Source organism: Triplophysa dalaica, chromosome 16 (assembly GCF_015846415.1).
Source record: "Triplophysa dalaica isolate WHDGS20190420 chromosome 16, ASM1584641v1, whole genome shotgun sequence".
Lineage (NCBI taxonomy): Eukaryota > Metazoa > Chordata > Actinopteri > Cypriniformes > Nemacheilidae > Triplophysa > Triplophysa dalaica.
In genome coordinates this window covers 12,116,831-12,143,196 of record NC_079557.1, presented here as the reverse complement: position 1 = coordinate 12,143,196, position 26,366 = coordinate 12,116,831, and the positions used below count along the sequence as shown (strand labels likewise).

At 38.0% G+C, this 26,366-nt stretch overlaps 2 protein-coding genes across 2 annotated transcripts; one reads left to right on the top strand and one right to left on the bottom strand.

Moving 5' to 3' along the window:
* The first annotated feature begins 1,069 nt into the window (after positions 1-1,069).
* cfl1 (cofilin 1) lies at positions 1,070-5,396 on the top strand. Its single transcript, XM_056770312.1, has 4 exons — positions 1,070-1,228; positions 3,929-4,227; positions 4,333-4,409; positions 4,483-5,396. Exons 1-4 carry the CDS (start codon positions 1,226-1,228, stop codon positions 4,599-4,601), a joined length of 498 nt encoding a protein of 165 aa, XP_056626290.1. The 5' UTR covers positions 1,070-1,225; the 3' UTR covers positions 4,602-5,396.
* Positions 5,397-7,470: 2,074 nt separating this feature from the next.
* LOC130437977 (serine protease 23) lies at positions 7,471-10,877 on the bottom strand. Its single transcript, XM_056769682.1, has 2 exons — positions 10,555-10,877; positions 7,471-9,503 (listed from the first exon to the last, which is right to left on the bottom strand). The coding sequence occupies exon 2, from the start codon at positions 9,487-9,489 to the stop codon at positions 8,329-8,331; it is 1,161 nt and encodes a 386-aa protein (XP_056625660.1). The 5' UTR covers positions 9,490-9,503; positions 10,555-10,877; the 3' UTR covers positions 7,471-8,328.
* Between the last annotated feature and the right edge of the window lie 15,489 nt (positions 10,878-26,366).

Sequence of the window (26,366 nt, the reverse complement as noted above, 5' to 3'; positions counted from 1 at the left end):
CACCTTGCCAAAACTGACCAACCAGGGATCAATCTGCCACCTTATTTATTTTAGTGTACACTACATTATATGTATTCTTAAATAAATCGTAAGATGCTGCGTAAACCAAAAGTCAACAACGCACACAAGAGTTCAGCATTAATGTGATGTCTGTCTCTCTTTGCGCACCATTTTTTGCTGTCATGGCCACTGTCGTCACTTTAAATCACGTGGACTTACAAATAAGTGTAGAAACCAATGACGTTGGATACCTTCAGATTGACAATAAAGACGCTATTGTGAACCGCTTAGTCAGCGGACGTTTTCTTTTGTCGTTTCATTCTTCACTGCTGCAAAAAACGCTCCCTCTAGCGCGTGCTGCCTGAATGTTTCCTATAGAATTGAAACGTCCTTGTTTCCTTATATGGCGATCGGAGTCGCGAACCGCCTGATGTGCGCGGCTTCGACTGATGCGCGTTCACGAGTGTCACCATTTGCTTCCTTATTTGGAAGCGAGTTAAGCGAACCTTAAAAAGGGGCAGAGACGAGCACAAAGGGTTAGTCGCGGAGAGCAGGATGTCTTGAGAATAATTAACAAACATTGCACCCAGTGTAGTAATTGTTTTATTCAAATTAGCAGTTTGATACCAAAGTAATTTACTCGTGTCTTGTCAACATGCGTCAAATAGAAACCCGATCAATAATTTCCTCAACGCCATTCATTTATGAAGGAAATTAAACTATTAAATCAAGTGGCTAGTCTACATTTTACAACAAAATGTTTGACGATTTATATATACTAAATATATCAAATAAAATATACTAAATATAATTTGAATTATATTATAACTTAAATTTAAATAAATTCTTATCAATTTTTAATTGATGGTAAACACACAAAGTGCGTTTAAATGTAATATACATTTTTATATCAAAATATAATTTAATTTATCAGCGCATCCTGTGATTACTGGTTTGCTGCGTTACAGATAAAATGCCTTTCAGTGTGAATTGGTGTATATTGACATTAAATATATATTTAAATATCCTCAGTTTATATTGACCAAAGAACTCCAGCTCCCACAACACACCAGTAAGCGCGTGACATGGTTGCTCGTTCCCATCTGTCTCACGGCCACGCGCAAAAGGGCGCGTCCGTGAATTGTTTCAAGTGTGCGAGACCGAAGGACTGCATCACTGCTCATTCAATTTCTCCCCAGACGCCGACTAACACAGCGATACAACCATGGTATGTCCACGTTTAAACAATCATATAATTTACCTTAAGTTTTAACATATTTGAATGTTATCTTTGTAATAAGTGTGTGGTCTTTATCGTTTTTATGTGAATAAATAATGTGAAATCGGCAGTAGTCGATTGACGCCTTTCTTGAATGCGAAGGCTCCGTCGACCAAACCTGCAGGTTATCTGAAGTGACAAGGATTGTTGCAATTAATGCATTTTTTATACCCGCTCCCATACCAGGGGTCCACGGGTCATATTTATAAACCTGGAATTGCACTCGCCCTTCTGGGTTGTTTTGTGCTTGTGTGAGGCCTTTGGCTATTCGGATGCTGTGAGATTTACAAAAAAGCCTCAAAAATAACTGGCGCCATTTCACCTCACCGCTTCATTATTTCCGTGTACTCGGGCCCAGGAAGGGCCTTTCTGTGCACTTGATGAGACACCGCACGCAGGCCCAAACGCTTTACAAATACGTAACATTGCACGGAAAATGAAGGAGTTGAAGCAATCGTTTACCTCCGGACGGGTGTGTGTATTAACGTTAAACTATTTTAGCCGTCCGGATGAAGCGCTTCCTCGAGCCTGTTCTTTGTCTGAATCAGGCCATTGGCGGCATCCTGAACACACCGTCGGTTTTTACCGCACTGGAGAGGTTGCGGGCATGTGTATAAACGAACATTCCCTCATAATATCGAAGCATTAAATGTTTCTTTCTGCGAAAAAGGCATCAACTTAGCGGTTTAATATGACACATGCACGAACACTGCAATCGTGGCCCCACCCTAATTCTTTGATGCACAGAGGATGGTCTGTTTTATTTCTTTGGGCAGAAAAAGAACTAGAGTAAAAATGCATATAAGGTGAGTTATTTGTCTTTTAAGGGGTTGAAGTACTAATTGCATCGGTAAGTGTGTTTTAAACGGTTACGTTGCATTTGCGTGTCATCAGGCAATGTGTGCGCGACCAGACTCTTCCTGGTAGGAACGCAACTGACGTAGACGTATCCGACGACTCGTCGCGTAATGCGTTTTGAACATTGCAGCTTTTTCCTAAACGCTAAAATCGTGGCCATTTCGTATAGAACCGTTCAGGGTTTTGTGGGGTATGAACACGTCTTATTTGTAATGTGCCGTGTAGTACGAATAGATCTTGTGTAGAAAACGATAATCTTAGTGTCTCAATCTTATTCGATGGATTTTTAAGACCTGTCAAGTTGTTTGAGAAAAATGGTCTAGTAGGCAGAAGGAAATTCCGGTTCCGGTACGAACAGTCTCAGTAGTCTAGTGGCAAGTACGTGAGGCCGGGAACAAAAAGGGACCTCATGAGCCACAAGCGACGTCAAGATCTTTTGTTAAAGACACGTGATATACATGCTTTTAACTTTGACTGATTCGACAGCTTTAAAGTATAATTTCCGGTATCCCTGTTCTCATGTCTCACTGTTGGTTTTACTTGTTTCCTCCATCAACGTTGGTGATTTATCGGTTGCACTGGTGTCATTGGTTGTACACTTTGGACCTTATACCTTTGGTATTTTATAGCAAGATATGGCCGATGACGCATCAGTAAAGATGTATTTATCTGAAAATTGTAGCAATATGTTCCTAAATCAAACAGCCTAAATTTAATTTATAGCGATTATATTCGTTATAATAGACTCTTTTAGTTTTTTCATCCATATTTTCGGACCCAAATCTGCAATTTTCTCCATATGGCCATTTAATGAAAACAGGCGTCAGACCTGTTTGTGTTCCCCCAGTATGTCTTTCACACCTTAAACAAAGCTGTTTCCCACTTTATATGTTCTGTAAGTGGGTCAGTGATGCATTGTACCTCTTAAAACCTGGACTCGTGCTGATCCGAGGCATTTGCTCATGTTCACATCTTGTCTTAATATACTCTGTAGCAGGAAATGCAATTTATTCGTTAATTGTATGAAGTTTCAAATCTTTAGTTTAACATATGGGATAGTGTTTGCCATTTTGACTGTTGTGGGACTGTTTGTTGTAATCGAAATCAGAAGCTCTGGATAGATTTATTGGGGTGTTATGACTGATGCCACTTTTCACAAAAGGGTCATTGTGTCTCTTTAGTTGTTGCCTATGACATCGCTACTTCAAATGGCTTTATGCCCAACTTGTTATATTTATTGAAGCCAGCTTTATCTTATCTATATCATGCAGTGAATACTGCTATAAATCTCTAGCCTGTGAGCTTGCACCCTACCATCAGCACAGATTTCGTCACATACCTTATGAGGAAGTGCCCAACCTTGCTTCTGTTTAAATGTGTTCGAGCATGTCTGAGAAATTTGCCTTAAGAATGTGTCCGATTGTCTGGTCTTTGGGTACGGTTTCTGTTGAAAGGCAATCCATTCAGTAATTTTCCAATAATATTGAGTTTGACCCATCAAACTGCCCATTGGAACGCATTACCTTATCTGTTGAAATGTGTTGATTCGCTTGCGTCTAGGTTGTTTGGACCCTTACTGACATGTCACAAAATGCCTCGGTTCAGTAAAACCACAGATGCCGCCACTTTTGTCAAAAGGGCAGTCAGTGTGACTTGGACAGAAAAGACTGTTTGTTGCAAAACTTTCACTCTGTGATTTTTATACTTGATCTTAAGCTTACTCACTTCCCTCTGTTCAAAGGGAACCACTGGTAGGCCATGTGACCTTATCCTTTGTTTGTGTGCTTGCAGGCCTCCGGAGTTACAGTTGATGAAGATGTCTTGACGATCTTCAACGATATGAAGGTCCGCAAGGCTCAGGCCAGTGAAGAAGAGAGAAGGAAGAGGAAGAAGGCTGTTCTCTTCTGTCTGAGTGAGGACAAGAAGCGGATCATTATGGAGGAGGGCAAAGAGATCCTGCAGGGAGACGGAGGAGATCCTTACCTTACGTTTGTCAAGATGCTTCCATCTGACGACTGTCGCTATGCTCTGTATGATGCCACATACGAGACAAAAGAGACCAAGAAGGAAGACTTGGTATTCATTTTCTGGTAAGTTGTTGGTTTAAGAATTTTGCTTTACTTTTAATGGACCACTTTGAGGTGTAGTTTTTTTTTTTTTTGATGTGAAATGCTTAATTCTGTTTAATCGTTCAGGGCCCCGGAAAATTCCCCATTAAAAAGTAAGATGATCTACGCAAGTTCCAAGGATGCAATTAAAAAGAAGTTCACAGGTAAAAGTTTGTTTGTTTGTTTAGCTTTACACTTTTATGAGGTTGAGTTGTAACGTTCTGTTTGTTCTGACAGGTATCAAGCACGAGTGGCAAGTGAACGGTCTGGAAGATATTAAAGACCGAAAGACCCTTGCTGAAAAGCTTGGCGGAGCATCAGTGATCTCTCTCGAGGGGTTGCCTCTGAACGATTGAGACTGACACATTTCAGGGGTTAGCTGTTCATTCCAACATAGGTGGGGCAGATGGGTTAGCACAACTGTTGTGGGGTCACTGGGTGGGTAATTGTGGGCGGGGAGGGTTGGGTAAAAGTGACAGTTCCAAACTCCACACATGCAGGAAGATGTAGGCTGTCATTCCAGTGTCATTACAATGAACAAAATACAAAAAAGATCTTAAGATGAAGGACGATTATAAAAACAAAGTAATATAACTGTAAATGTGTATGGACAGGTTTTCGTTCTTTCTGGGTTCCATTAGATTGTTGAAAGGAATAAGACAGCAGACATTACAATACAGCTTTTCAATCCTGCGACATACTGTTTGTTCAGCAATTACAGTTTTTTTTTTTTTTTGCCAAACTACTTGTTAAGTTTTCTAAGTATGTATGTGTTGTTGAGACTAGGTGTAGTACAAAACCATTTACTCCAAAATCGCAACGTATTGGACCATTCTGGGAACACGGTTATCCCCCTGTTTTATTTTGAGCTCGCAAGTTGTTTTAATGCAATTCCATCCAATTTATATATTTCCAAATGTAATTCAAAACCATGGCGCTGGTATCAAAAAAGTGAACACATTCCTTATACCTGTAAAATCTGGGACCTGGAGGTGAGCGATCTGTGGATGAATTGGATTGAGTGAAGGTCGCGGATGTGGTTAGATGGGGAGCGATAGATTTGGACAGCCTGTGTACAGAGCTTTGATGGATATTGGTCAGTGGATGTTTTGTATCGTCTCCTTATCTCTAATAAAAAAGCACTAAACAACTCTGCTGTGTTTACTATTCTTTATATTTCGCCTATCACTTTGCTTGTGTTTCATGCTCTTAGTGTCTAGTCCACATACAGTGTATTGATTGATAGATTCTTGCTCAACTGTCCATGTAGATACTCTACATTATGCTTGTTTTCAGCATGATTTACTGCAATGTGTTATTTTGCAAGATGTTAAGTTTAAAATGGATCAAAATGAAAGGACTGTTTGCTCGGTCATACTTTCCAGAAAGTATAAATCGCAGATTTCATAGAAAGTGCCAGTCTACTGTTCAATAACAAGCTTTAAAAACAGTATATTTGCACTGAGGGATATTTCAACAACATTTGAAGTACACACAGAAATGCATGTCACAGATTTTTGACAACCGGTTTGAGCCTGTAACACGTGTGTTATGCTTAACTGATATCTGGTAAAAACGGATTGTAGTGAAAGTTATTCTCCACCTGCCTCCAGTTTTCTCATCACTACTTAAGGCTTTGGATTAGCAAAATAAGTCTCATTCAACGAACATCAGACCAATTGAATTAAATCTTTGACGTGGCCCCTATTCAAGACAGTATTTAAGCTATACATGTTAAAGTTTCACAGAATGATGCTTTCGTTATGTAAGATAATCGTAGGAAACCGTAAATCACTGAAATGACGTGCCATTTGGTGACTTGGTCATATATGACACCGATGCAGGGAAGAATTTTATCTAATGAAATGCTCTCTTGTGAATAGTAATAATTTTAGACAAAAACGAGTGTTTGCTTAATTTGTGCTAGTATTGAAATGCTATAAACGGCCATGTTGTGTGATGCGATTAATAAAATATGTGCTGATCCTCAACCAGTGGAGGGCAGTAAAGACGCACGAATGAATATGAAAACCTGTAGATTTCCACTCTCTCTGGACCTTTGACCGCCAGGTGCTTTGGTCCTTCATCTTTGAAACATCACGACAGGATTTTATATATTAAACGTCATCAAGGTAAAATTATAATTATTAAGACCAATGTCTTATTTAATTAAAATAAATAATCTGTGTTATAAAAACACTTATTAAATTGGAATATTCTGGAAAAATAATTGGACATTTTACTAGATGTACTAAAACCTCTGATAGAATATAACACATGCAGAATACAAACTAATAAATAGAGGGGCAATTTGTCCATGACTATGTTATCATCCACTTTCAAGGGATAGTTCTGCCAAAAAATGTAATAATGTCATTACTGACTGCCAGTCATGTTGTTCCATGCCTGTATTAGGCTAAATGCTTTCATCTGTTAACAAGCAAAAAGCACCATTGACTCTATCAAAACAGCTTTCCCCAACTATGGAAGTCAATAGTGCCCCAGAACTGTTTGGATACAAACATTCTTCAAATATTTTTCTTTGTGTTCACCAGACCAACAAACGTTATAGGCCACGTTTGGCACAACTTAAGGTAAACGATGAATTTTTTTTTTGGGTGAGCTGTTCCTTTAACATTTTTAAAATATTTTTTAAGCTTATCTTGTTTGAAGTAACACATTTGCCTTCCAACTGGGCTACAAGGATAAAATATTTTGTTTATTTCTGTAGTTAAAACTTTTATGTTCTTGTCATACTGTGAAGTTCTGCTTATTGTATAAACTAAAATAATACTATATATTATCTATAATTTTTAATAATAGGATTTATGAAAACTCGCTTAAGGATCTATCTCTTTTAGACTGTTAAGGAAGTTAGATTTTTACACCCTTACAAACATGTTCGACCACGTTTTTTCAATGCCTGAAATGGACATTTGTTCAGGAAAATCATGTTTGTCATCTAGGAATCCAAGAAGAATGCAAAAAAAAATTGTTAATGTAAATGACCAAGCAACAGGTGTTTTTACATGAACTTTGTGAAAAAGCCTAGAAAAAGATGAATTATGGACTTACCACAAGAGGGTATCAAAACTTCATATTCTAAATATCAGCTCATGTAAAACATTATAATTACCAGACTATAAAGCCTTAGTGTCAACACACTATCATTTATCCTATCATCGATCTTCTGCAAAAGTGAAAGCATTTCTTCACGAGACAAAATGAAAAGACATATCTTAGTTTATTAAAATAAAAGCTTTTTTCACATATAATTATATTCAGCATGTACCCCACAACCTTTGTCTTAGTGAATGTCCAGTCTTTATAGTGATAAAAAGAAGAAAATGGATGGAGATTTCCCAGAAGATATTGTAATGTTACAATTTGATTTTAAAACTGCAAAAGAATGAATTTTCAGCTTGATTACAGATTCAAACAACGATTTTTGCCTACTATAATACTCTGTTCTCTGTATTAACTCTTCTATTAACCATTGTCTAGCCCCATACTCTCCCGCATGTTTATTTAATTTTTGTATTAATATTTCAGACAACATTGCTATCTTTAGAGGACCAAACCGATATTTTTGACAACACTTAGTCACAATAAAATACACACATCTCTGTATGTTACTCATGTTACCCAAAGACCAAGTGAGTCGCTTAGATGGTTATCCCAGAATTAACCTTGCAATACCCTTGATCTGTGCTTTAAAAGTGCAAACAGTAAGAGGCTTCTGTAAAGCATAACTTAAGCATATCAAGGCTGTCTTATGAAGCATCTTACTGTGATAGGATATCTGTTAAACGCTGGCAAAGACCTGACATAATATAAATCTGCTTTGTTGGCCTCCAGTCTAAAACAATGTGTAACAAGCTAGTGGTTAAATAAGATCCAGCTTAACCCATGTGAAATCAAACCTGTGGGAAGTGATCTACAAGCAATAAAGTCTCGTATCTTATATAGTAGCCACAACCATTAAATGATTGTAAAGTGCAGGTTCCAGAAATCAGACACATTTTGTCCATTCATGTACTATTCTCACATTCTTAATATTCCCTCCTCATCTGTGCTGTGTACTCAGTCCTGACTACAGTCCACCTTATTTCCATGAACCCAGTAACAGATCTGAGCAAATTTAAGTGGAGTGAAGCGAACAGCCACATTATAGTCACGATTCTCCCCATTGATTTCCAGCCACTGGTGTCCCGAGAAGATGCCAATGACTTTACGCTCCCAGCGATCTAAAGTGTTGTCCCAAACACGACCGTAGACGCCAGAGCCACTTGCCCCTGGGCGGGCGTCGCAGTGCTGGTAGATCAGATCGTTGGACTCATCCTCCACTGGACAAAAGCGATACACAAGCTCCCCGGCCCGGTCACTGTCAAATCCAGAGAAGTGGATGCGTTTACCAGCCAAATCGTCCGAGGAGGGTAACACAGCCAGTCGCATGAAAGGTCGCCTGTGAGGCCAACGCAGCTCTAAAAGTGCATAATCAAAATCCATGCTGACCTCCGGTGGACCTTGAATCCAACCTTTGGGTACGCGGGTACGTTTCACTCTCACCCAACGCACTAAAGCTTTCTTGATGGGAGCCTGACCTGACCTTGTGCGGTTGATAAAAGGAGGGATCAAAAAGCCCACCCTGAGTTTTCTTGCACCCTTGACATAATCCTTCCCGTCATGCACGCAGTGGGCTGCAGTCAGCACATGCTGCTTAGACACCAGAACTCCGGTGCAACCCGTGGAGATGCGAACGGCCGTGGAGAACGGATAGTCTAGCAGGAAGTGGTCGCCGCGAATATTAAAGCGTCCGTCGGATCCGTAGATCTGACGTTTTAGTCTCTTACGTCGTGGGGATGTGACTTTGGGAGGCCTGAGTTGAAGTTCAGCATTAGCTAGAGGCTCATATTCATTTTCTGTCAGGTCAACAGTGGTTAAGGTACGGAAGCCATCCGCATAAAGCGTCTCGAATCCTAATTGCTCAGTTAGGTGCTCTTTATCGCTGTCTTCTCTTCTGTAGTAGCAGCTTTCGTTGCAGTGAGTAGTGAGGTCCAGTTGAGCTTTGGCGCTGAAGCGGGAGCGAGACAGTGGCAGAGGGGAGTGAGGTATCAGTGAAGGGAGGTGACCGTGAAGCTGGTGGCGAGGTTCTCTCACTGAAACCGAACTTGGTAAAAGTAGTAAGAAAAGCAGGCTAATACAGCAAGGATGGGCCAGACCCGATCTTTGGTTGGGCACCATGGCTGAGATGTGTGCTACCTATGAGAAAAAACAAAGAAGCATGAAATTCAACCGGGTAATGTTGCTCCTCCTTTGTGTAGATCTGTCACATCAAAGAAGCAATAACTTAAATGTGCCAATTAATTAAAACCAGTTTGGGTGCATCTATGTTTCCATATACAGCCGATTAAAATTGAACCAGCATAGTTTGTTTAGCATTTTGTCAACAGGAATAAAAACAAGAACTTAAGAACTAAGAAATGTAACTCTGTACGTGCAGTGCGTGTGAGTCAGGGTGGTCATTAAAACACAATACATCGCTGCAACTGACCCTTACAATAACCTCAAAAGTAAAAACTTTAAAAATGCTCTGATACTGCGCCAGACACATCCCAACAACTTTTGGCAGTAGATATGAATTAGAGATAAATATTTAGAATATAAAATGCGATTTTCTGTTATGCGCTTTTGAGAAACTCCCAACATAAAACCTTGTTTTACTTTATTTCATGAATCGAACCATACATTATTGCGCAACGCAAATTAATATATATATATATATATATATATATATATATATATATAACTAAATGACTCGACTGGTCGTAGTATAAAGGAGCTTTATCATCACGCACATCCATGTGTAACACCTGGGGAATTCCCTGCGCGCAAATTCCCAAAACATCCCTTTGTCCTGAAAACCCCCAACATCGTTTTTGTTGTTGTCTCTCACATCATGAATGGATGTCCAACACAACCCTACCAACGCCTTGTTTAGTTGTTAAACTCAAGGAAAACAAACAATGTTTACCTACCCTCACTTTCCCATTGCGGCAAAGAACTGAATTGTGCACTTGCGCAAATGGCAACTAGGTCATATTCCTTTAGGAATTGTGTTTATGAGTAGTCTTAGTATGTGCAGTTTGTGGTCTTGTCATGTCTAAAAGCATTTCGATAATGTAATATCGACATTAAAATAAGTATACATGAGCAGCGTTTGACACGTGCGCAAGAGCTTTACGCACGTCTCTCAGTGCGCAAAGTGCCAACAAACCATTAGAGATTCAATCGGTTAGTGCTGTATACTTAACTTTAAGGTGTAATGAAGAAGTTTTCTTTAAATCCAAATGACACTTTCCACTCTTCGAAGTTCACCGGGTATCTCGGTGTCCAGGTTTACTCCCATCTCGTCCAGGGAAGGTTTTTGCTGGAGTGCGTGACAGGTCCTCCGAAACCGACACAATACTTTCAACCGTCTGGATGTTGTTAAACTTTTTTTAAATAAACTATTTCGACGTGTCAGACGGCATCCTATGCCCTCCTCTAAACGGTGACTGCTTTAGAGCAAATCCGAGGTCGCCAAATAACCGAAGTGCAATATTGACCCTCTCCGCGTGGTCCTAGTGCCCCTGCAAAGAAATAAGAGATGACTTGTGTATCCAAAAGCAACATATGTATGTATTAACAGTGTAATCCGGCGTCTTCAGTACAGTCTTGCCTTCTTCCTCCCCCATTCCAAAGATAGATCAGTTTGCCAACAGAGCATTTACCCTGGGCATGTCATGGCACACACTTCATGAGATGAAATTATTCTCGCAGTTGTGATTAAACTGTCAAAATGTGGCGTGAGGCGAACATGTCTTGAGGATATGGATTCCTTTCCAATTCAGTGAAGTTACACAAAAGGTATTATGCCACACTCAAAGAGGAAAACCCTTGTACCAATGTTTTGGAAACTCTTTTTAGCTTGTAAACCTATTTGTCTTCACCTGCACTAGATCTTGACTTTAGATTTTACATCTAAAACTTACCCGTAATGGGTTAAAATGACTGATTTTGCTAGGTTGGTCTTATGACAGGACTAAACATTCCAGAAATACCTGGGTGTGTTGCAATTGTGAGGCATCTTGAGCCACATTGTGTGCTTGAAAATGACCTTCTGACCTTGATCTTCCTCAGACACTCATGCCACTTGCCCTTACATGCTCAAAACACTGTCACACTTCTTTCAAGGGTAGGCTCTCAGATTTCTCAAATTTTTGATTAAAGAGATTGTTCACCCAAAAATGAAAATGTTGTCATGCATTACTCAACCGTAAGTTTGTTTTGTGCTTAACTACAAGCCAGACAATCAAAATCCAATGTGACTCTCTCAGATTTCATATTTTCATTCAAGTAGTTGCAGTACTACAGCTAATTTATTTCCAATATAATTCCCATAATTCTCTTGGGCTGTGCACTGTCCCCACATTTTTACGTGCTATATTTTGTCTTCTAGTAGTTCTAGAAGAGTGTAAATATATAATACCACCACAAGACAGTGTCCAGTGATGGTATCATTTACTACATGCAGTGTCACAGTGGGTGAGCGAGATTCCATTGATGTGTGTTGGCACTGACATGCTGTATTCATTGTCAGTTTCCTGCCCTCTCTTTCTGGTTTTCTTTCAGACGCTTCCAGACATATATCTTATTAAACATCACAAGCCACAAGGGGCTAGTGTGGATATCATTGTAACTCACAAGTCACTGAAATTTGCACTGTTCTTTCACAGTTAGTGATACGGGGATGGAACTTTCTAAATGCAGCCCAAACATCATTCACTCGGCAGGAATCTGCTACCTTGGACAATCCCCAGATCTCTTTACAGTAAGACTCTTGTTCTTGACCTGTCCCGGCTTCGTGCCTCGTGGAGGGAGGTGGGATCGGCGCTACACCGTAAAGAGGGGCCTTAGAAAGTGTGTCCATTCCTCCACAGCAGATCTTTTATCCCCTTCAGCTCCATCTCAAGTCCTGTGCCTCCGTGGCCTTGTCTTTATTCACAAGGGGGTTTATTTTCAGAACAGCTGATTTCAGTCTCCTCTTCTGTAAGGTTTTTTACTCATTTCAAGAAAGCTTCACAGCAACACTAGATAATTTGCTGCTGGATTTTGAAGCTCTAGTTATTGGAAAAGCATGGAAACAATTTTATATCACATGCAGCCAATCTTCTGTCAAGTTTTTTTTCCCCCCAGACGTATACAGGATACATAACCACTGAAGGGCAGATATATGCATTGTGGCATGTGTGAGGTGGTTCTGGTGTGGACTGCTATATAAAGTTTCTATTTAAACACTGAGTCAAGTCAAAGCAAGACTGAACCAAACCAACATTTCCAATTTAAAGGTCCAGTGTATGAAATTTAGTGGAATCTAGTGACCGCGAATTGCAACCAGCTGCTCACTCCAGCCAACCCCCCACTACCATCGAAGCACTATGGTGGCTGCACAAGGCTAATATATCATCACGTTTTCCCTTTTTATTTACGATATGCGCTCTGTAGAGCATTTTTTCGGTTTAGGGCTACTGTTGAAACAACATGGTGACCTGTGGTGTATGTAGACAGAAACAGCTCATTCTAAGGTAGTAAAAAACACAACGCTTCACTACGTAAGGTCTTTATACACCTCTAAAGACACAGTTATGTATATAACATTGCATTTCTGTCAATAGATCCTCCATAAAATTACACACTGGACCTTTAATATCTACCATTATAGATGATCCAGCATTAGCAGATAATGCATATGATAGAAGACTCTTTGTCTTGCACTGTAAGCTGAGAAGCCACAATAGTTTGAAGAGTATTCAATAACAGCCTCTTTTTAGTGGGCCATGCTTTCTTCTCTCGACATACCCTGACCAGTCAGTGGCACTCCTTTTAAATGAACCGTGAATGCATGTATGAACTTTGTCTTACATACACAGGTGTGGTTAAAATCCATTATAGTGCGCAGCACAGAAGTCCGGTTCTCTCCAAACCCTGAAATCACATTAGAGTCAGCGTACATTAGCCAGCCAAGCAAATAAGTATTGTTAACAAGATCAGAACGCTCCCTCTGGGATCTTTAATCCAGTAATTGGCCTCTGATTCGACCCTAGTGATTTGGACCCACAACAATGGAAAAAGCTTTTCATAACAATAGCCATTGAGCTTGATCCTTTAGGAACAACATGGCGAATTCCATGTGAGGGGACCAGCAGTTTATGTTGATAGAAATAGCTCATTCTAATAAAAACATAACGCTTCATTATATAAGGTCTTTATACACCTCTGAACACATAGTTATGTTTATTTTATATATATATTATATTGCAATTCTGTCAAAAGATCCTCCAAAAAATTACACACTGGACCTTTAAGGTGAAATGTGGATTATGAATTAATAGATTTGTCCATGTTTTACAACAACAATTTTTTTTCCGATTGAACCTCATAATTGTGCACCAAATGCATTTCTTGTCTTTCTTGTTTTGTGTACTGATTTCTACTATTCCACTCCAATAACTTCAACATCCCCCCTTTCGCAAAACACAGCAGTCCTCTACTGTCTATTATTCCATGCAATTTAATTTTTCCTCGTGTCTTACCTCTTCTATCTCTCTCCCTCTTCAACTCGCCCGCCTGCACTCCCGAGGAGCTCCAGGAGGGTAAAAATAAAGCTCTGCTTCGCTCACAGTATGAGATCATTCCAAACTTGTCAGCTCGGAGGAGCGAGCAGAAAATCAACACAGAAAACACATAGTTTGCCAAAAACAAGCTGAGGAACGCAGCACATAATAATCTTATCGCAATAAAACCTTTTGAGGGCCGTGACTAAACCTGGCTCCTACTATAGGGATGTTCTGTTTAGCCGAAATAAAAAGTCATCCATCATCTTAACCCTTGTACGATACTGTATTAATAAACTGCTATCGTGTTTCATGAGCGCAGTTTTCATCTGGATTGAAGTCATTCAGAGAAACAGATTTGCCTTGAATTCATTTTTGGTCATGTTGAGAGAAGCTAGTTTACATTTCGAGATGGCAGTTCAAGGTAATGATCATATAGTCCATGCAATGAAATCTAGATTTGATGAATGTGTTCATTCAGAAACAAAATGAAGATCAACAATGTCACACTGGGTGGAAATGAAGGCATTGCTAACATGTTTAAAATGATGGGGAAATTGTTCTCACAGTGAGAAGCGTGGCCAAGAAAAAGAGACCTGATGTTTTTCCACACCCACCTGCTGTCTCCAGCAGAAAAGTCTTGCTCTTTACAGGCCTACATAAATGTTGATTTTTACCATTACAGTAGCCGTGGAACAGAAACACATTTGAAGCAGCGATTAAAGGTTCAGCCAAAAACAAACAAAAACAAAAACACCAAGTTAACCTTACTCATGACGTGTTTTTATCACTGCTGGTTGTCCTATCCTCGTCTTCCCACACTTTAAAAGTGTAAAAGCAAGTCATAAGGATTTCTCTATGAAGGCTTTTGCAACACGATATGTTATACATTTATTCATCTGTTGCATTACTTCTCAATTACAATGCATATAAAACCTTTTTTTCAATCCTTGCATCCCCTGAGAATGGTTGAGCTTTGCATTGCGAGGACCATATTTAGGATCGCTAAAACAAACAAATGAATACCAAAAATGATATTAAATAAAAAACACAAATCAAATAGTCATGGCCGATGAATATCAAGCTAAGCATCTGAGAGGAGTTAAATAAATGAGTTGGCCATGTTGGAGGGTCACAGAAATGTTCTGCGTGTAATGTCAGGACTGGTAGACAGACACAGCTGCTGTTGTGCGAGTATGTGTGTGACTGCTCTGCAGATGTTACCACAGACGCACTCCAACACTCATCTGCACGCCTGACCTTACTGAAAGTAATGGCCACTTAAAAGAACTCCACATCACCAATGGCTGGGGTTTTCAAGTAATTCTGAGCTGGAACGTTGTAATGGCAGAAATGTTGCATTGCAACACTGAGGGGTTTTATGTCAGAACAATAACATTTTGGGGAGGATTGGTGGAAAGGGCTTGCAGAACAGCTAAGTAAACAGAACAATCTGCTGCAAAAATAGCAGATTAATGCACAGATTTCAGATAATAGTCATACATTTAGCTGCTTTGTTTTGAGTCATGGAACAGGGGTGGTATTTGCATGTGGCAGAATGACTGACAGTTTTTGAGGCAATTTTCAATGCATTTCAATGCCCAGAGTATCTTAAATGTGCTGTGTTTTTTGTTTTTGTTTGAGGATTTATTGATAGAAATGCATAATAATGTGCATAATTATATTCAGAGGTGTATAGACTTTACATAATGAAGCATATTTTTTATTGCATTGAAACAAAGCTATTTCTATCTACATTCACCCCATGTCCCTTAAATGAAATTCATCATGTTGTTTCTACAGGAGCCCTTAATGGACAAACTGCTCGACAGAGCTCGTTTCGTATATCCTTCGGCAAAGAAGTGAAAATGTGACGACATCTCAGTTCTGTGCAGCCACAGTAGTGCTTTGAAAGGGAGGGGTGAACGGTGGAGAGAGCCGTTGGTTGCAATTCACAACCTCACCGCTAGATGCCGCTAAATTTCATACACTGGATCTACAAGAGATCAGTGATTCATGCTGAACTTGCATGAACATAATGATAGCTCTTTTGATTTGCTAAAAGAAATGCTAAATACTACATAAAAATAAATATACAACAGTACAATATTCAGTCAAAAACTCTTGATATAATATATTATGTCTATTTATAGTTAATTGTTTAAACTTCTTTCAACATACAATCTCCATGATAAAGTAATGTTTTCTCGACCACATACCTTTAAAATAAACTTGCTTAAACATATTGAAAAGCAATCAATTGAGTTCATTGCTTTAACACATCAGCTCTATAGCCAGAATGGGGAAGAGAGGGGAAATCAAGTTGTTTTGACCCGTGTCAAGTTATGACAGATGGCTACAGAAACAACAAGTGAAAAAACATAGAAAATCCGCTGTGAGCCTTTCTATAAACAATCCTAAATATTTATGGTAGACCTTGCTGTGAACTGTTTCTTTGCCTCTGACACATGAATTCGCTGTGTAAGCACAGGTGAGCTTCTGACACTGTTGTTACCTTTACATTCTAAAGTCAAAACTGCACAGCAAACAGAGTTGTGTTTGGGTTTGATAAAAATGACAAAAGCAGCACATGCCTGAGCAGATCTTAGACTCAGACATGTCTGTCATGCACATAAAGGTCTATTATAATATTAAACCACTAGTTATTATGAGATTAGTCTGCCTGACATACGAAACAGAGTGACTGCATTTAAGTGAATAAAAATATTTCGGTAAAACCTTACAAAAAGGTGCTATTTGAAAACAGTTATTTAATGCAAAAGCTAACATAAACGAACAATGACCAATTCTTCTACACTATTTATTGATCATTATTTATGTTAATTTCAGCTTTTACTAATACGTTTTTTAAAATCAAACGTTATAACTGTTAACATTAGTTAATGCACAATTAACTAACATGAAAAACTTGTATTGAAAGTAACTAACATTAACAAGGATTAATAATATGCTACGCAAATAATGTTCATTGTTAGCTAATGCATTTACTAAAGTTAACAAACATCACCTTATTGTAAATAATAATATTTCGTATGATTTCGAATATCATATAATTTCAAGACAATAAGTTGAATAGAAAGATCTGTGAGCTCATTAGCAAGTTGACGGAAAAACAAACAGCAAATTCATCTATTGTGTTTCAAGTATGCTCCAACACAGACATTTAATTGCCCCATTGCATGTCAGTCATCCGCACAACTATAACTATTCAGAACAGCTCAAAGTAATTACCAGACATACTTCACAAGCCAAACAAACAGCCGACCGTTTTTATTAAAACAAAACATCTCCCTACATTTAAAATTGGAGTTTAGCATAGCAATGCTTTTTTAAGAGATGAAAGATTAAATACTTTCTTTGTACACATAAATTGAGTAAAGATGGATATGGTTGTTTATTTAATTTATTCAAAAAATATTATAAAATAATTCAGTTCTGTTATGTTGTCTTCTAGCCTGAAGCATTTGAATTACTCATTCCTGCCAAAACTGTGATTCAGGCAAAACAGATTCATGAGGAATAGACAGGATAGTTTCCATGTTTTCTTTTTTTTTGAGGGGGTGTAGAAGAAGGGAAGAAAATGTGGCTTTCCTTCCTGCTGAATTCTTTCCTTAATCTGGAATTCACTGAGGTTTTGGCAGACATCTTTTATTGCTGCATTCTATCTCCTTCACTTGGGGAGGACAAACTGTATGGACCACGAGAGTGCAGGACACCGAGCTCTAAATCTTCCAACAACCTGCAACAAATGTCAACTGCCCTACCTCATGCTAGTGAATAAATAACAGCCAGCAGAGTGGGTCAAACCACTGATGATAAAAACATTTCATAAATAACAGTTCTACAGACAGTCATTCTTTTGAATTTTGTCAGTTATGAGTTACTTTTGATTAATGTATTGTTGTTATTGTAAACATATATGTCGGGACTTATTGATCATTTTTTACAGTAGCCTATTTAACACAAAAACAATAAGGATCTCAATTGAAATGCATTTTACTCTACCGGTCAAAAGTTTAAGATCACTTACTCTTTCTTTATTTATATTTTTTCCACATTTTAAAATAAAAGTAAACCCATGAAAACCATGAAATAACAAAATTGTGACCGTGAGAGTTATGTTGTGACAAAAGCATTCAAAACTAATGAATTTTACCATCTTCAGAGTCGTCACTCTTTGCCTATAACTTGCAAAATCGCAATTTTTCATCCAGATTGTTAATGTTTTTTTTTTCAAGATTGAAATACTATGTCAAATTACTGAAAACGGCTGCAAATTTACAAGAAAAACGTGAAATTATGAGATTTTGTTTTTCAGGATATTTCTGACACTCCAGCTGCAGGAGTTTTTTCATTTTTTTCAGTGTATGATGGACTCTGTATGCGTTTTATTTATTATTTCGTCCAAGAAATCCATTTATAAAATATTTTTTAAATAAAAATGTAGTTTTCTAATTAAATAAATGGCACAATTATATATTTTGTGTACAAATGTCATGCCAAACATTGCAACATACAGCTTCAGATTTAAAGATTTTTAAGATCAAAAGAAACCTTTTTGTCAAGTGCTCCTAAGCTTCTGACCGGTACAGCTTATGTAAATAAACCCAGACTAATACATCTAGAAAATAGCGATAAACAGCACGAATCCGTCACATTTTCCACCACCATTACATACAATTTTGCTCAGTTTTTTGGTATTTAATTAGATTGCATAGACCTCTGTCCTGACATGAAGTTTTATTCCCGTCTTTCACCGTAATGTGGATTCCATTGCAGTACAGCAAGCACCAGTCCTCTGGGGCATTATCACCAGCAAGACCAGACTCATCATAACTCTGAATGCATGTCAGCAGAAGATCTGTTTACTATCTCAAACAATTAGTGTCTGGCCAAAAATAACATAAGAGGAAAGACATCATTCCTGTCTTTGACAGCAAGAATCTCTGAGAGGAGATTATACAAACACAGCAACCGTGCTACAAAAGAACGGATTGTAACGCCGGGCCTTTACCAGCAACAAAACCAACAACTCGTCATTGTGTTTAACAGGCATCTCTGCAGCTCTGTGCTCTATTCACAATATAAACAACATGGGCTCGGATACACGTAAGATTTGAACAAAGAAACTATGGGAAGATATCTGACCTTTCATAGAAATGCTTAGTTAGGTAACCATAAATATGTGCTTGGCATTCAAATATATCTGAACCTTTCTTTTGCAACGGCCCATACACTACATCATCAACCACAGACTTACATCAACACAGACAAGCACAAATCCAGATTGTGTTATGCAACATAGAGTTGATGCAAAGATGTGCAAGAAATGTTCTACACTGTCTATTTTTCTCTTGTGTATCAAAACACAATTCAAAGGAGGCCCATCTGTAAACGGACTCTAAGATCTATCCAGCTGCTCTTTAATTAATAGCATAAGGATTTCAGTTACGTCTCAGTGTTCATGCAGAGATCGAGCTGCAGCTGCGTGTCCTCTCGCTCAACCTCTTCATCTCTTCATTTTGTCTGATTGAACGCAAAATCTTCTATCCTATGAGAAACACTCAGTCTCTCCGAAACTCTGCCAAGCGCAGGCTAATAAATTTTCCTCCATTCCCAGTTTTCCACCTCCCGACACAAAATGCAGAGATCCAAACACCTCACGCTAGAGAACAGGAGCTTCGGGGACAAAATCCAGATCATCTCTTCAGACCTGTATTAGAAATGATGAAGATAAATGACTCATCTTTAAGAGTTTAGATGTTACGTGCTGCTGCCAGCATGGTGTCAAGGTTAATATTGAAGATCCGGAGCCGCGGAGCCAGTCCAGTTCTGAGACCATAAACTGTGAGTGAGAACAAAATGTGAACCAGCTGTTATTATGCAACATTTCCGAAATGACCCACAACAGTTGCCTTGGGCGGGCTGGCAGAGTTTGGGTAGATTGTGAACTCCTGACCTCACATATACAATCAATGCCCAACACTATCAACATTGAAGGCATGGCAGATTTTTGTAGTTGGCTGGGGTGTTGAGAGAAGAGCACGCTGAAGGCTGTCAAACTCAGTTTTTTCCTCCAGGGTAATGAAGAATCGGAGCAAATCTTCTGCCAGATTAAATTGCTTTAAACGATTTTCTTGTATCTGTGAACTGTCCCATTCTGCATGAACTTAAAAGGCCAAAAATTCAAAATATTTATCTAAAAATTCTGTTTTAAAATAATTTAATCAATACAAGCTGATGTGAATCTATTAGAGTAATGTCTGTTTAGCAAACATGACAATGCGATAAATAAAAACTTGGCTTTGCAAAAAATATAACAACACAGCACGATATACAGTGGGGTTCAAAAGTCTTGGGCTTGCATGAGTGTCATGTTTTTTTATGTATTATTTATGTTCACATAAATTGTTATCCTGACAATATAACTTATGATAAAAACATTGCCGTTTAAAATTAAACGTAAAAAAGCTATTGTTGAAAGCCTGAAGCTGAGTTTGAAAGATGTGAAAGTATGCATGATTTACAGCAGAGCTTCTCCACTCTTTATGTAGTCATAAAAGAATGGCTTCCTCTGCTTTAGCTTTAACAGATATATCTAATGGAAACTGACACCTATAGGGAAGATAACAGAACACCTGTCTTAGTTCGAACATCTCCGGAGGGAAAACCCTGTGAACAGAAAGAGACGAATGAATTCCATATACATGACCTTCATGATTCCTCCTAACAGCTTTAATGAAATATGAGATTGAACCATGCACTTTCCTCATCTATTTGGGTACTGACGACCAAAACTGTGTGACATGTTCTTTCATTTGAAAAGCCTTGAATGTTCAGCCAATAAAAGATTAAATGAGCTCAACTTTCCACATCGGTCAGGATTTTTGGTCTGGACATCTTTCACAGCACCAAAACACAAACCCAGATGTAGAGTCACGGTAACTGTATCTGTGTCCTCATATATATATATATAAACAGAATCTATACCGAATGAAAGAACACATTATGTGTGTATATATTATACTTTATGTCATTTAAAATGGTGTCATTTCTTTGGCTTCATTTAAAAAACGTAAACAATATTGCCTAATTTAAAATACAACTCTACATTAATTTCATGAATAAATGAAAAAAGTAATACACATTTAAATGAAACACAAAAATAAAATAAACAGAATTGAACAAACAAAAATAATCACAATTGTTAAATTAGTGTAAATAAAAAATCAGTAAATATAACTTAAAATAAAAATAAATAAAACAGTATTCAAGTATTAAAATGGCACTCTTGTTTATGTGAAATTGCTTATTTAATATAAAATATATATAATATATAGTTTGCAAAAACTTTTATGGTGGGAAAATTGCAAAAAATTTAATTATGTATGAAACTGATCATGCCAAGATTAATTTTAAGACATAAACCACAAATATTAAAGAGAAGCGAGAAGAGAAGCAATATTGCAAAGATGATATCTTTGGGAAATAAATTATAGAATGTTGATGCATGACAAAAACGTCAAAAACAAATAACAGGAAACAAGCTGAAAAAACACATTTTGTTGATGTAGAGGGGAGGGAGAGGTTTAAATTAATATCATCTGGTGCATTGCTTTTGTACATAAATGTATCCCTCATAGGAATTGCTTATTGGGCAAATTATGCACAGATGTATCTATTTGAGTCAGAGAGACACCAAAGACAACTGTATATATTGGTAAATCATCTCCACAGGCAGAGTATTGGTTGATGTATTTCTCTTTGCCCTTCTGAATATGAACTCTGAATTCATTTTTCCTCTTTCTTTTTTCCTGATCCAATCTGTTTTTCTCATTTTGGCTGGAAGTGTACAAAACATTTGTGCAGGCCGCAGAATGCCTTGATGAGTCCAGAAACCTCTCACTACTTTGTAATCCTTCCGCTCCCTTCCTAATGACTGACCCTAAACCTCAGCATTGTGGGAGATATTGCACTGTGGCATAACAGCAGGGCAGCATGGAAACATCCCTTTTGTCAGAAAGAAAACACCATTTCAGTTATAAAATCATAGTAATTTACAATTTGTACAGGCAAGCAGAAAGAGCATAAAGGGTAGATTATTAGATTACTCAGATACTGATTACAAACTACAGACTACAAAATTTGTAGTCAATTACGTAATCCATTAGATTACACATTTCTTGTAACGTAATCAGACTACTTTTTAAATACATTCAGATAACATTTGTTAACAGGTATCTGTTTTATCTTTACCTGGTGTTTCTATGTGTCCACATCACTTTTCTTGTTCAATTTTAAAACATTAAAATTATATTAAAATAAATTATATTAAATTATAAAAGAACATAAAATAATAGAAGTTAGTCAAATGTCTTTATTTTTAATGACTGCAATACCACAGAAAATAAATATTAATAATGTAGTTAACGGTTAAAGAATAGAAATAGGGCCTAACAGTGTAGATACCAAATCAATGTAAATGGGTGTAATATTCATTTAGTGATGGGCAAAACAAAAAGTATTCAGACAGCAATCTGACATTAAGCTTTTAATCGAAACCATAAGCTTTTGTCTACATGATTTAGATTCATAAATACCTGCACATATTATACCCATATTAATAAGGGTTTGCCAATATCAAATGTAAATGTTCACAACAGAAAGACTGGATTACAAATGACAGGTGAACACAGTCGCACTTATTACCCACCGGTGCTTGTTATTCTCTTCCAAAATTCAATTTAAACAATGGAGAATATATCAATATTTTTCACATGTATTCCTTTTGTGGACAAACATTTTGAAACTAGATGATATATTATGAATGCTGGTCGTGGACAATTCAGCAGCACAAATATATTTTTCACTTATGCATTTTCGCATTGAATGTTGTAATTTGGACTAATCGCGCAAATCATAGTATTATTGTTGCTAGACTGCAAACACTGTTCTTGAACAATACATGAATGCTTGAAAAACAAAAACATGTGAGACTCGCTACCGTGGGTTGTAAACAAAATGCTTGTAAACAAAAACATGTTAGACTCACAATCTTGGGTTGGTTGGTTGTCTTAACAGTTAAAGTGGTAGGTTTACCAAAAATAAAAAGCAATATGTTATGTAATCTATGTTATGTAAACTGTAACAATAAAATAGGAACTATACTCTGTTTACAAGTATTTTAAAATGTAACGTAATTCAATTACAATACTTGATTTTTGGAATCTGATTACATTCTCTAGATTACAAGTAATCAGTTACTACCCAACTCTGTCTCTGATTTACTGGAAGTGAAATCTTTGAGATGTGTTGTTAAATCTCTTTAATAAGTAACATGCACAAAATCAATAAAATTCTATAAAACTCTCCATATGCCTCTTTATGAAAACACTGTCACATTCAGACACTCGTGGACGGCTGGATGACATGGACGACAGACTCTAGGGATCAATGAACCGGCAGTCTGATTGGTTCCCAAAACACATACCATGGCAATACGATGTGAGAAATAATTTGGCTCACTAAAGTAACAAATCTACTGGTGCAAACCGGCAGCCATAAATCAGTGGAGCAATTCTAATTCTTGCACACAGATGGAATTAGTCCTGGTGTACCACGTCTAAAAGCAATACGTCATATTAAGTCATATTCCTGTGTGTGTGTGGCAAGTTTGCGTTCACAGATTGGATGGGTCCTTTTTGAATGCTTGAGTAACATTGGCGAGGGGAATGTAAACAGCTCACAACACAAAGTTTCAGTTTTTACAACATAGCAACTGAGCCGATGGTTTAAGCATGTGAAGGAAAAACTAAACTGTGTATATTTTGTTTAGAGATCTAAAACTTGGAAGAAAAATGTTAATGATCTCCCAACACCAACATGTGTACTGTTACAATGAAAAATAGGACGCACTAAATATACATTTGATCTTTAATCCCACAACTGTTATTCTTTCTGAATGTGTATATAAATGAATGGCTTGCAAATGTGACCACTAAACAGCAGCATGTGAACAGATGATAAATTAGACTCATGCAAAACTATCACAAGAGATCCAACAGTAGTCAACTGAAATCAGCATGAAAGCTCAAAAGCAAAACAAATTCTTTCACACTTAAGTCTGTGGTTAGAGCTTCTCTTTGTTAGAGGTCGACCCATTATAGCTGGAAATCTCCATAGTGATACCAAAGGCTGTTCTCTCAGCGCTTGGCTCAACCTCGGTCAACTTTATAAAGGGTCATACATCTTTTTTGCACCACCTTCTCAAAGAAACCACAGGAGTTTGAACAAAAGCCAGGTCTCCTGATGTACTCACTTTATACACAAAGAATGCCCAGATACAATTTGGAGCAAACGTATTCCAAAATCCCCTAATACACACAATTCTTAAGATCAGACATCATCTGTAAATGATTTGCATGGTTTGCTCTAATGAAAATATGTATAGTGCATTGTACTTTGCAATGTTTTAACAAGAGGAAAAATTATTGTTTGGTTTGTAAACGCATAGTTTTATTATTTTGTTTTTCGCTTCAAACATGATTTGGGGCTGTACCAGTCCAATTCCACGGATGCCTGATGTGGAGAAAAGAATACGATGACATTCTCTAAGGGCAGTCCTGGAGGGCTGCAATACTACATTTGCTCATTTAGATGCAATAGCCTTGTTTTTTCAAAACACATCTGCCAGGAACCAGCGTTTATTTTAGTCTAAAACAAAGAAAGTGACACAACTTTAAAGAACTAAACCCTACAACACGTCACCTATGACTGCCAAATGTGCCTTCAGAGAAAATTCTCAACCAAATTATATCAAAGACAATTAAACATCTGTAATATATGCTTACTCAAGCATTTCAAAGTTCTCTTTTGGGATATTCCAGAACTGAGCTTTCACAGGTTATGTGGCCATGAAATAAATAATAAATCTATTTTAATGTGCAGCTTTAAAGAGGGTAAGTGATAACGTCGAGACAGCTGGACGACAACTAACTAAAAGAACAACAACAGCTGATATTCATCACACTGCTGTATAAGAGTGTGAGAAATTTTCCACCCATAATGCTTTGAGGCACATGTCTGTAAATCCTCTTGTACTGGCCTCTCTCTGTACCCTCTTATCCTCCCCTTCCATCGCCATGAGGTACAGAGCTCACATTGTTATTACACGGCCTCTGGTCCTCTCTCTCTTTCCTACTTTTTAACAGTGGCATGCCATTGAACTCCAGGGCCACCTGGTAAAATAAACAGGCAAATAAAAGGGGACATGTAACAAAGACCTGGTTCCTCCTACAGCCCAGTCACCTTCACTACCGCCTTTGCTGTCTGGCTATGAAAATAAGAATCGTGTCCATTTCCCCTTCCACTTCACAGACTCATGGATCTCATTTTACTGATATTTTCCTATGTTAAACTACAGCCACATGCGCTCGTGTCATAATAAAAAAAAGGCTTCTGAAGGAGTCGTGAGCCACGAGTCCTCACATTCTCCCGAGAGGTGACCTTTAGAGTAGTCACGAAAGAGTTTCGCACATCTAAGACATGTATACGCTGGCCTGACTGTCTCATGCCTGCAGCAGTGACTTGGCAGAGGATGCAGGCATGCGTGCAGGATAACAGCACTGGCACACACGCTCATGCCCTCTTTGTAAGCAGGGAAATTGCCTTGACATACAATACTCTTAACTCTCCACCCTCTCAGACACACTAGTACTTCGCAGTCCGATAAGCAACAGAATACCGCAGGGCAAATGATCTGGATGGTCGATCAGATGGACGGTCAGCTCACTTTGTTCACAGCTGGTTTCAATATGAGTGCGAATGACAGGTTGGAGGGACAGAATCGAGACTGGAATCTGACTAAAAACACTCCACTACTGGTGCTGAACTTGACATTTCCATCTCTCTGTGTTTATTTACATGAACTAGTTTGTGTTTTCCAGTCATGTTAAATTGGGGTCATATGATACAGAGAAGTGCATTTTAACGTGTAAGATATATAGCGCTCTTTCAAGGTCTGGAAGGTCTCCTGAGGTTAAATTGATCAAACCATGACGGAGCTCCACATCCACTGACCCTCTCCTCTATGTCTTAGAAAGTCATGTTTACCCTCAGGGAATAGCCTAGTCAAACAGAAGCATGAGATTTAAGTCGTGAGGCAGCTGCTCAATCACTTCCATGGTTTCTTTCCAATCTCCCATGAGACATCCTGCTAAACCATTGCTGTGCTTTCTGTTGAAGTTAACCCAAAGCTGCACCGCTCCTTTACTTATGGCACGCAACCGGAACTCATGTAGGTTAAGTATGTTATTTCAGCTAATGGGTAGAAAATCGACAAATCTCACACTGACTAATGGAGCATGAATTTATTCAGATGTTCCATTTGTATACTTAATTTAAACTGAAAGAAACTGTAGGCCTACTATAGTCTACTTCTTATAT